The following is a 12,014-nucleotide window of genomic DNA, read 5'->3' as shown; positions in this document are numbered from 1 at the left end:
TAATTTTCCAAAGGGGCCTGAGTATTTATTTGTAACAGTATTTTTAACCTCCTTTAACCTTATTTATTTGTTTAACTGTCATGTTTGTTGTTATTTAATTAAACAAATTCCACTGAGAAATTCAAAAGTATTAATGTTTTTTTTTTTTTTTTTTTAAGTGGCGGGGGGGGCACCATAAAGCATTTGTGCTTAGGGCACCCAAATGGCTAGCAACGGCCCTGCTTGCCGTAATGGTCCATTTGATTCAACTTTTTATTGTTTATTTTATTTTCACTTGCTGAATACGGGACAGACTTGACTGGAGGAGAGAACGAGAGAAAGAAAGAGGAAAGAAAAAAACCTGAGAAGAGAGACGGGAAAAAGGGCAAAAACCAAAAACCAACAGAATAAGCAGACAAAAAATACATATATCGATCACCTGGATCACCTGTTGAGAAAGAAAAAAGAAAGCAAGCAGAAGAAAACGAGAGTAATAAACAAGATCACAATGATATATGGGAATATGACAGTAAATACTAAATATTAAACATTATTGTGCAGCACGTGAGATCGACAGCGCACAGTGTGCTTTGAGGTAGGAGCCAAAAAGGGTGTAGTTTGTGTGTGTGATCACCCGTGTGTACACCTGTCAGCATGAACGCGCTTGTTTTTAAAAGGTTCCTTCATGTAACGATCTGCTAGAGGGTGTGGGGGGCCACTGCCCCGACCTCCAGGGCATGAAGCAGGTATGGAGGAGATCAAGACTCCAGACATCCAGAGGCCCCCAGAACACAAGAGACCAAGGAAGACCAACAGAGGGGCAGCCGCGCCACTATCCCAGAAAGAGCTGAGGAGAGTCCCAGATGAGGGGTCACTCAGCAGCCGCGGAGCAGAAGCCAGGGGGTTGCAGTGACGTGCCCGTGAGCTCCGCCGGCAGCCAGCTGTGCCTGAGTGGCGAGCCCGGGCCGTGAGGCCGAGGGCACCCCATCCCCAAAGTGGCCCGAGCGAGCCCCAGGCTCCAGGCCCCAATAAGCAGCCGCCAAGGAGTGAGCCGGTGGGTACCTGGGCGCCCACACAGAGAACACACAGAGAACCACCAACGCACCGATGTCTGAGGGCGTCCGCCACCGGCAGGGGAAGTGGTGGGGGGAGATGGGCCTCCAAACCTTGGAGGGCCTGAGATGTCCCCAGAGAGGTGGCGTCTGATACCCAACCTGACATATAGACACAGACAAGCAGGCACACACAGATACAAACATCTATTCCCACCCTCATGCTCTCATATACAATTGCTCAACACTCACCCAACGTGGAGACAGACATAGAGAGACACTGTACACACAATCACACTCCCCAAGCATACTCTAAGCCCCGAGTCTAGGTACCCTTGCCCCTGGAGGGGGAAACTGCACCCAGACTCAGGTGGTGTAACCCTTTTCCCTGCGGTGGGGAGAAGCAGACCAACAAAGCATTCAGTATCTCTGCTGTTAACGTTACCGAAAGTCCCCTGCTCTTTGCTTTAGCGGTGCGCGTCTCCATGATACATTCATGATCATTATCAGTCCATTTAGTGGAGGCTATTAGCGAGTGTGAGTCTGGAGAAGGATTCAAAACGATTCCAATTTAGTAACACGCATTGCGGTGGGAAGTTTTATTGATCTGACATTGCTTTTTATGTGTCAACTTGAATTTTAAAGCTTTTCTGTGCATTTACTTGGTTACTGTGTGGACATGCACTCTGGGAACAAACAAAACAAATCCGTTTTAAGTGTTGCATGAATAATGATTTTTCACAGAGTTGGTCTTTCACAAATAACGGAATTTGTGATCAGCTTTCCCAACTCTCCTTCTGGATGAATTCACTGAGAATGAAAGGAAGCTCAACTTTCTCCAAAACTTTATTACACTCAGGTTTTTCCCCCTTTTCGATCTAAATAATTGTTAGATCTGTTATTTCAGCTTTGTAAGGCTGTGAAAGGTTGACAAATACACTTTAAACATATAGGAAATAAATAAATGGATACATATGATTAAATATAAAAGTCAGATAGAATGTAGCACATTGTCTTAACATGTTGGACAGGGGGATTAAAACAAGCTAAAAGGACATTAGCATTCATGAAAGAAGTGTAGTTTGGACACGGAAGCGGGGTTTATACGTCATCACTTAACAACCACGATCACCTGGGGGGATCGTGGCTCAAGAGTTGGGAGTTCGCCTTGTAATTGGAAGGTTGCTGGCTCGAGCCCCGGCTTGGACAGTCTCGGTCATTGTGTCCTTGGGCAAGACACTTCACCCGTTGCCTACTGGTGGTGGTCAGTGGACCCGGTGGCGCCAGTGTCCGGCTGCCTTGCCTCTGTCAGTGCGCCCCAGGGTGGCTGTGGCTACAATGTAGCTGCCATCACCAGTGTGTGAATGGGTGGATGACTGGTTGTGTAAAGCGCTTTGGGGTCCTTAGGGACTAGTAAAGCGCTATACAAATACAGGGCATTTATCATTCATACTCAGATGGATGCATCAGAAAGCAACTTAGGGTTTCCCAAGGATGGGGGAGTCAGGGATCAAACTACCAACCTTGCAATATGTGACCTGCTCTACCTCCTAAGCTGCATCCATATTACCTCAAAAATGTGTAACTGAAACACAGGATGCAGCTTTCTTTTAGACACACAGACAGGCTGACTTACCTGTACACCATAGTGTTGGCTCGGTCCAATGTGCACCAACTTCATTTGCGATGCATCTGATGAAATTTGACGTTCCCACTACCCTTGCGTAACCATCTATACATTTGTAGAAAAAATGGCTACCAATTTTAAAACAGCCTTGTTGTGGGGGTTTAGTTAAATTTCTCGGAGGAATGTCTGGACATTGACAGCTGTTATGTGTAAGAAGAAAAATGAATATTTACAATATCATAAAATGTAAAATAAAGTAAATAATAACTAATCTTATTATTTGTTGTAGATCATTATAAGGCAGATTTTAACCTTATGGCTAGAAAATAGAATTAATAGTCACCTGATGAAATAATAAAAATGTAACGCTATCAGGTTAACCTATTAATTCTAAAATCAAACTCAAATTCGTCCACATCCAAAGTGATACAAAATTGTGAGTTTCAGCATTTAGGTCTTAAGATTGACAAATATGTGCATGTAAAAGCATGTCTTTCTTCAATCACCAATCTTAATTGCTCAAACGTTTGATCTTATACATACATTAATGATTAATTTTGAAGGTTGTGATGGAAAAATGATTTCTGGTAGCCTGTCTACCTGAATCTAATTTGTAATTACACATAACAAATCTGGAAGTTTTCTTTTCTTTTTTTCTTTTTCTTTAACTTACCGCTGCTGGAGAATCTTGCAGCTCCTGGCAGACAAACTATCATAATGCACACACAGAAAGAAAGAGAAATCAGATCCATCTGACACGTCGATCCTGACTTAAACCACGTTCTCCACATAAAGACAGACCGATCAATATCCCAATCCCTCCTGTCAGTGCACTTATGTCTCTCTCACACCTTACTCATGCCACTCCTCTAAAGTCTAACGTCATTTAGGACTGCACAGCCCTTATTTGGTTGTTAAGTGATGACGTATAAACCCCTCTTCCGCGTCCAAACTACACTTCTTTCATGAATGCTAATGTCCTTTAGCGTGTTTTAATCCCCCTGTCAAGTCAAACCGAGTAGGAGGTGGAGAGCCTGAGGTAAAAAAGTAAAAGTGATCGACTGGAGGGCGGAACTAATCTTGTGTCTGGGTTTCTGTCTGGGAGGAAAAAGAAGGTGAACTGGGGAACAACAGGAAGTTGCCACTTACGGGAAAACCCAGCATAATTCTTTCAACAAGTTGTCACCAACATGGATAGTGTGTTGAACTGATGTATCTACAATGCCAGGGAGGCAGCCGGTAAGGAAATGGTTGCTGATTATGTTAAAAGACTGGTTGAAGCGAGTTGCTAAAGAATCGCGGCTGCCGCTAGCTTACATAGCATTAGCATTGTGCCGTGAGTTGGTCGGCTGTTTACGAGCGGCACCATTGTTTATTGTTGGTCTGTGTATGGAAGACTATTAATGCTTGCATATGGTTAAGAGAAGCTGGTTATAAATACTATTGTTACCGCTTAAGTTCAAGTGCAGATTGATCATTTAATTTAGGACTTTAATAGAAAGCAGTATTTTTCAAGTTGTATGTACAATTGTTAGTGAATTACATAATTTGAGCATTTAAAAATACTCAAGTAAATATTGTGCTACAAAGCTTATGTGCTGCATTGATGTGTTTAAAAAAAAATGTGTTTGGTATTGTTCACAATATTTGCAGATGTGTGATAGCAAACATAATTTGTATTTTGGGTTTTGGTTTGTATTTAAAGGTTTTTCACCTATGACTGACTATGGCCGAAAAGAAGATTAAAGGAAAAAAAAGGAAAACAAAAGATCTGCCTGGTCATTGAGTGAAACCCAGTTAGACACCTGTGGTAGATGCATCAATCCCTTTCAAGCAGGGAAGCTGCACAAACTTAAAGAGCTTGACAGTGAAAAACCGGGAAATTAAAATCTGGGAGCGATGACCTGGAGTCCTGGGAAAAGGGAATAATTAGTGCAAAGAGAAAATTCGGAGAATCCCTCAAATTGCATGTGCCATTCCCATTAGTAAATAAACCCCAGTTGAGCACTGAGCATACAAGAATGGCAGACCAAGCTGCTGGGAAGTCAGTTGAACAGCTCAAAGGAGTGAGGACAACAGCTAAGAGATCATTCTCGCGTCTGGTTAATAGCGTTACGAGGACGCATGACGATATGACTGAAGGAGAACTCAAAGACAGTTTCAATAGACTGACAACGGAAGCAGAGAAAGTCATGGAGGCCAATGATGATCTAGAGGCCGGTTTCATTGCAGAGCTAGAGACAAAGCTTGACACAAGTGAAGCAGTTGTGCTGACAGAACAGCAGAAAGTCGACTTAGCAAAGACTGCAAGTGAATGTGAGTTAAAACTGAAGGAAATAAAAACTCTAGTCAGAGAGACTCTCTGGGCCAACTTTGGAAGTGCAGAATTGTCCACAGCACTACAGGCAGCAGAGGCTGAGTGTGAACATGTTGCTGCCATTAAGCCTAACGGTAATTATGAAGTGTATGATCTCGTACTTGGCCACCTGAAAGAACTGGTGGGAGTGGCAAAGGAGAGCTATAGCAAGTGGAAGCATTGGATCCCATCGAGTGTCCGGAGGGACCTTCAAAGCAATCTACAGAGGCTGGAACTCTGCATCCCCAGGCTGGTTTCCAGAAAAGCTGACTTTCTGGAGATGAGAATAAAGGAGGATGCTGATCACCTGACGTCATTGCCAGCTACCTCCAGCTGCCCCGTGCCAATCATCAAGCTGAAACCAACGGCCCTTCCCAAGTTTCTTGGAAATAAACGAGACTTCCACAGATGGAAGAAGGAATGGGTGGCTCTTCAGGGGCAGGCGGAGCCATCTGGTTCGAAAGAGATCAAAAAGTTTCAGCTACTTGATAGTGTGGATGAGAAAATAACAAGAGAGCTCCGACTCACCACTTATAACACTGCAGATGACATCTTTCGTGTTTTGGAGAATCGGTTTGGCAATCAAACATCAATTGCTATTGAAATAGTGGAGGAATTGCAGAGAATGCCAGCTGTTAAGAGCCACCAGCCAAGAAAAATAGTGGAGTTAATTCAAGCTGTGGAGAAGGCGCTTCAAGACCTGGTTGACCTTGGTGACACGGGGGCTATAAAAAACCCATTGGTGACAAAGTCAATCGAAAGTAAACTTCCAGAGACACTCAAAAAGGAGTGGCTTATTTATGTTGCTGACAGTAGAAACGCTGTGACACCAGAAAGACGATTTGATAGTCTCCTGGAATTCCTCAAAGAGCAAGAAACCATATATGAGCAGCTTGATCATCTGAAAGAGGAAGAGCCAAGCAAGAGAGAAAGAGTGGAGCTGAAACATTCCAGAACCAGATTCACCAAATCAGGCAGTGACGAAAGGTGTGTGGTCTGCGGTGATGGAAAGCATAAAAAGAAACTCTACTTCTGCAGGCAGTTTAAAACATTAAAGCTTGCAGAAAAAAAGGCTGCAATTAAGAAACTAGGCGCATGCTGGAGTCGTCTCGAGGTTCATGACAACCGGTCATACTGCAAACCCACTTATCTGTGCAAAAACCCAGGCTGCAAAGAAGCGCACGCTGCAGAGCACCATTACTACCTATGCCCAAATGCTGAGGTGAGGAAGGGAAGTGCAGCAGGGAGGCAAAACAGATCTGATCCAGAGGGAGGAAAGGTCAGCAGGAAATGTACGGAGGATCAGGAGGAGTTCCTCAGAAAACTATCACCTGAACTGGCAAGAGAATGCAGGGATGCATTTTCAAACACTGCATCCAGGGCATGCAGCACCACCAAGGAGCAGCCAAGTCTCCTATTTGAAGGTGGGCTTCGAGAGCTGCCAGTAATCATGATGCTCCTTGAGGTCACAGCTAATGCTGGGCAAAAGATTGGGACATTAATTGACCTGGCTTCTGACACTAACTATATAACCCACAGGACTGCAAGTAGTCTTAACCTAAGAAGTGAAGAAATCACTCTGGTTGTTCATGGAGTAGGGGGAATGAAAACGCACGTGAAAACAAGGCGGTATCTTTTAAAGATCCGAGTCAGAACGCCTAGAGGCACACTTAGGTCACACCAACTGGTCTGCTATGGACTCGACAGCATAGCAGAAGTCCACAAACATGTCACACCGAGTCAGCTACAAAGGTTCTTTCCGGATATACCACTCGACGATCTTGTAAGACCGAAAGACATTCATCTGCTCATAAGTCATAAAGAAGGTCGGCTAGCGCCTCAGAGGAGCAGAGTCATTGGTGACCTTGTGTTATGGGATGGGCCACTTGGAAAGACAGTTGGGGGAACTCACCCTGAGCTGTTCGAGGAGCTTACTGTCTCTGCCCACATGTCCAAGACACACTTTGCCAGGTCAATGAGAGCAGCAGCTGTCAAGTATGAGGAGCTCATTGGCGAGGCCTCAGACCAGTCTTCAAAAGGGAAGCATGTTCCTGCTAAGTTTCAGAGGTCAAGCACCTCAACCACCAGTCGAGAATTTTTAGAGTGGTGGAAGTGGGATAGTATTGGTGCTGCATGTGAGCCAAAGTGTGGGGGTTGCCGTTGTGGAAATTGCCAGCCAGGTGGGAAAGAAATGACACTGGCTGAGGAAAGAGAGCTTGAAATAATAAGAGAAGGGCTCACCTATGTCACAGGTGATGGTCACAGCGAGGAACCACACTGGCATGCCAAGTACCCCTGGGTTGAAGATCCAGCGTCCTTACCAGACAACAAAAGAGGAGTTGAGAGCACATTCCTCCGGACAGAGAAGCAGTTGGCCAAGGAGCCTGAATGGAAAGCCGCTTATGCCGCTCAGGTGCATGACATGGTGGAGCATGGGGCTGCAGTCAAGTTGTCCAAGGGCATGATCAGTAACTGGGATGGGCCAGTGTGGTACGTGAGTCACCTCATTGCTCCGAATCCTCACTCTGTTACAACTCCAGTGAGGCTTGTGTGGAATAGCAGCCAGAGGTTTAGAGGTGTGAGCTTGAACGACCTGCTAATAAAGGGTCCAGATGTCCTCAACCAGATTCGGGCAGTTCTCCTCAGATTCAGAGGCGGAGTGTATGGCGCCCTTGGTGACATAAAAAAGATGTACAATTCAGTTTGGTTAGAGGACAGAGAGATGCACCTGCATAGATTCCTCTGGCGGGACTCTGAGGATGACGAGCTAGAGGAATATGCAATCACAAGGGTGAATATTGGAGATAAACCGGCAGGATGCATTGCACAGCTGGCAATGCGTGAAACTGCCAGCCTTTCTACCTTTTCCCACCTCAAGGAGGAACGTCAGGTACTCCAGCAAGACAGTTATGTCGATGACATCCTTACCTCTCACAATGACATGAACCAACTAGAAGTCATTACAGAGAACATTGGGCGAATTCTAAAGGCTGGAGGATTTGAGCTGAAGCCTTGGGTCTTATCTGGGCAAAGTGGGAGGAGGAAGTGCGATGACCAGGGTGAGAAGACAAGGATGAAAACCATAGTCCTACCAAACCAAATGCGTGACGAAGAAAACAAAGCTCTTGGTCTGGGTTATATAGTGGAAGAAGACAAGCTTCATGTCATGGTAGCAATCAACTTCTCCAAGAAGAAGAAAAAGATGCGAGTTGGCCAAGACCTTGTCCAGGAGCAGATTAAGACCCACACGCCAAACCCGCTGACACGAAGAGAGCTTCTCAGTCAAGTGTCAGGGTTGTATGATCCAGTCGGTTTGGTCACTCCTGCAAAGCAAAAAGGAGCAATCTTAGTTCGCAGAGCATTCCAAGAGACAAAAGTTGAAAGCTGTTTGGTCAAGGACACTTGGGACATGGCGCTCTCAGATGCCCTGAGGGAGGACGCCATTAGGCTTTTTGAGGAGTATGCCCAGCTCAGCAAAGTCACATTTGCCAGGGCGCTAACTCCCCCATGCTTCACCGAAGAACCCTGGGCTATTACTTTCTCCGATGGAAGTGAGCAAGCCTATGGGGCAGTGTTGTACTTAAGGTGGAATTCAGATCAGGGCTCAATCATTAGATTGGTGGAGTCCAAAGCTAAGTTAACGCCATTGGACCACAAAGGGGATGTTGTCAAAGCAGAGCTGTGTGGGGCAGTGTTTGCCTCACGCCTAAAGAAATACTTTGAGGCGCAAAGCCGGATTCAGGTTGAGAGGTGGTATCACTTTGTCGACAGCCAAACCGTCATTGGGGCAATACAGAGGGAGAGCTATGGTTATCAGACCTTTTTCGCAAATAGGATTGGAGAAATACAGAGCAGCACAAGGACTCAAGATTGGTGGTGGATCCCTGGCCCTCAGAACATTGCGGATGTAGTCACAAGAGGAGCCAGTCCCAGAGATCTAGATGAAGACTCAGAATGGCAAAATGGTCCAAAGTTCTTGAGTTTGCCTGTGAGCGAGTGGCCAGTTAGGTCAGCGAAAGAGTTAGCCGTCACTGCCAAAGAAAACGTCAATAAGCTGCAAAGAAAGGCATTTGTCGCTGCCTTGACAAGGGCCGAGGTAAGAGGGCAAGAAGAAAAGCAAAACCTTGTAGATGTCAAGCGGTCCAGTGACCTAACCCGATTGGTAAGATCAGTTGCTTGGACTTGGAGAGCAGCTAGAAAGTTTCTTGGGGGAAATCCAGCTGCTAATGACCCAAAGTGGGAGGCAGTCCCGTTGGCAGGAGTAATTTCAGTGAAGGAACGTGAAGATGCCCTAAGAGACATCTTCCTTGCAGCACAAGACAGCGCAGTCTTCCCAAACACTACTACAGATAGACTGGTAGTATACAAAGACCCAAGCTCTGGGCTCTTTGTTTGTGGTGGCCGAGTGCAAGCTTTTAAGAAAGACCAGATTAGTGTTCCCATCTTGGCTTATGATGCTTGGGTGTCTACACTGTTAGCCCGGGAGGCCCACAATGAGAGTCATGAGGGAGTTGCTGGGACCCTGCTCAGAATGAGGAAGAAAGCGTGGGTCATAAGAGGAGAAGGATTGCTCAAAAGGTTGTTGATGGTTGTGTGGTTTGCGGAAAGCAAAAGCACAGAGTTGCCGGCAAATAATGGGCGACTTACCTCCGGAAAGAACTCAACCTGCTTTACCTTTTGAGTTCACAACAGTGGATCTCTTTGGACCCTACCAAGTAAAGGATGACGTCAAGAAAAGAGTCATGATAAACGTTTGGGGGGTTGTATTCTGTTGTATGGCCAGCAGGGCGATTCACACGGAGTTAGTAAACTCCTTGTCGACTGAAGGCTTCTTGATGGCTTACCAGAGATTTACAGCAATTAGAGGACATCCAAGAAAGATCTGGTCAGACCCAGGCACCAATTTCATAGGAGCAAAGCCTGTCTTGAAGGAACTTTACAGATTCTTGGAAAGTCAGAACAAGTTCGTCTTGGAGGAGACTGCGGCAAAGAATGGAACAGAGTGGATGTGGAAAGTTAATCCAGCTGATTCCCCACATAGGAATGGAGCTGCTGAGGCTGCTGTGCGCATTGTGAAGAGAGCGCTCCAGAGTCTTGGAAGGGACTCTGGGCTAAGTTACAGTGAGTTCCAGACAGCTCTTCATGTGGCAGCTAACCTTGCAAATGAGCGCCCGATTGATGCCAGAGTACAGAGTCGGGAAGGTTGCATTCATTACCTCACACCCAACAGTCTTTTGCTTGGTCGAGCATCTCAAGATGGGGACTTCAAGATGTTTGACTTTTCCATTTACCCCTATAAGAGACTCCAGGCGATTCAGGCAGAAGTGAGCAAGTTTTGAGGTCCTGGAGCCAACTTGCTGGCCCTAATTTGTTTGTAAGGAGCAAGTGGCACACTGCACACAGAAATGTCGCTGTTGGAGATGTTGTCTGGTTAAGTGATCAGAATGCGCTGAGAGGACACTTCAAGATGGGCATGGTTGTCAGCACTAATCCAGACAAAAAAGGTATTGTGAGGGACGTCAATGTCCGGGTATGCTCAAGTTACAGCGGTTCTGTGGCTAAGTCTTTGAGAGCGAAGGACTTAAGCTCTGGTTCAAAGGGAGCGACTCCGGTGACTCAAGCTACCATCCTTCATAGAGACGTCAGACGTCTAGTTGTTCTATTACCTGTGGAGGAGCAAAATGGAACCAAGCCGTCACCATCATGCTTCAATGGGATGAGTTAAACAGCGGTTTGCTTGTGAAGTTGGCGATCTCCCGTGTTCCAAGGGAAGATCGAGTGGGAGGTGTCAAGTCAAACTGAGTAGGAGGTGGAGAGCCTGAGGTAAAAAAGTAAAAGTGATAGACTGGAGGGCGGAACTAATCTTGTGTCTGGGTTTCTGTCTGGGAGGAAAAAGAAGGTGAACTGGGGAACAACAGGAAGTTGCCACTTACGGGAAAACCCAGCATAATTCTTTCAACAAGTTGTCACCAACATGGATAGTGTGTTGAACTGATGTATCTACAATGCCAGGGAGGCAGCCGGTAAGGAAATGGTTGCTGATTATGTTAAAAGACTGGTTGAAGCGAGTTGCTAAAGAATCATGGCTGCCGCTAGCTTACATAGCATTAGCATTGTGCCGTGAGTTGGTCGGCTGTTTACTGAGCGGCACCATTGTTTATTGTTGGTCTGTGTATGGAAGACTATTAATGCTTGCATATGGTTAAGAGAAGCTGGTTATAAATACTATTGTTACCACTTAAGTTCAAGTGCAGATTGATCATTTAATTTAGCACTTTAATAGAAAGCAGTATTTTTCAAGTTGTATGTACAATTGTTAGTGAATTACATAATTTGAGCATTTAAAAATACTCAAGTAAATATTGTGCTACAAAGCTTATGTGCTGCATTGATGTGTTTAAAAAAAAATGTGTTTGGTATTGTTCACAATATTTGCAGATGTGTGATAGCAAACATAATTTGTATTTTGGGTTTTGGTTTGTATTTAAAGGTTTTTCACCTATGACTGACTATGGCTGAAAAGAAGATTAAAGGAAAAAAAAGGAAAACAAAAGATCTACCTGGTCATTGAGTGAAACCCAGTTAGACACCTGTGGTAGATGCCAGAGGTGTGGACTCGAGTCACATGACTTGGACTCGAGTCAGACTCGAGTCATTAATTTTATGACTTTAGACTTGACTTGAAAAAAGGTTGTAAGACTTGTGACTTGACTTGGACTTTTACACCAGTGACTTGGGACTTGAATTGGACTTGAACCTGTTTACTTGAAAAGACTTGATATTTGACCCAAATCTAAAATTTAACATACATATTATATAAAAAGTGCGGACCATTAATTCACTTTATTCATTCATTCATTCTTTCTTACACTCCGTATGTATGCGTGAGCGTGAGCTGTAGCACAGCCAATCAAATGAACCAGATTTAAAAAAAAAAAAAAAAACGCTAGAGCCAAAAAAATGCTCCCAAGAGAAATTTCTTTTCGGCTACACAAACTAC

The 12,014-nt window shown here is 44.9% G+C and overlaps 1 protein-coding gene across 1 annotated transcript; it reads left to right on the top strand.

Moving 5' to 3' along the window:
• Nucleotides 1–3,698: 3,698 nt before the first annotated feature.
• On the top strand, nt 3,699–10,353 carry LOC120433854. The gene is made up of 3 exons (XM_039600809.1): nt 3,699–3,897; nt 4,364–9,110; nt 9,862–10,353. The coding sequence occupies exons 2-3, from the start codon at nt 4,680–4,682 to the stop codon at nt 10,351–10,353; spliced, it is 4,923 nt and encodes a 1,640-aa protein (XP_039456743.1). The 5' UTR covers nt 3,699–3,897; nt 4,364–4,679.
• Nucleotides 10,354–12,014: the final 1,661 nt, after the last annotated feature.

This window comes from Oreochromis aureus, linkage group 17, assembly GCF_013358895.1.
Source record: "Oreochromis aureus strain Israel breed Guangdong linkage group 17, ZZ_aureus, whole genome shotgun sequence".
Classification (NCBI taxonomy): domain Eukaryota; kingdom Metazoa; phylum Chordata; class Actinopteri; order Cichliformes; family Cichlidae; genus Oreochromis; species Oreochromis aureus.
Note: the sequence above shows the minus strand (reverse complement) of the source record. Positions and strands in the feature narration are given on the sequence as shown.

Coding starts and splice junctions, on each gene's coding strand:
- LOC120433854 (XM_039600809.1), top strand. CDS start 4,680: ATGGCAGACCAAGCTGCTGGGAAGTCAGTTGAACAGCTCAAAGGAGTG. Junction 9,111..9,861: donor CTGCCTTGACAAGGGCCGAG/GTAAGAGGGCAA, acceptor ATGGCTTACCAG/AGATTTACAGCAATTAGAGG.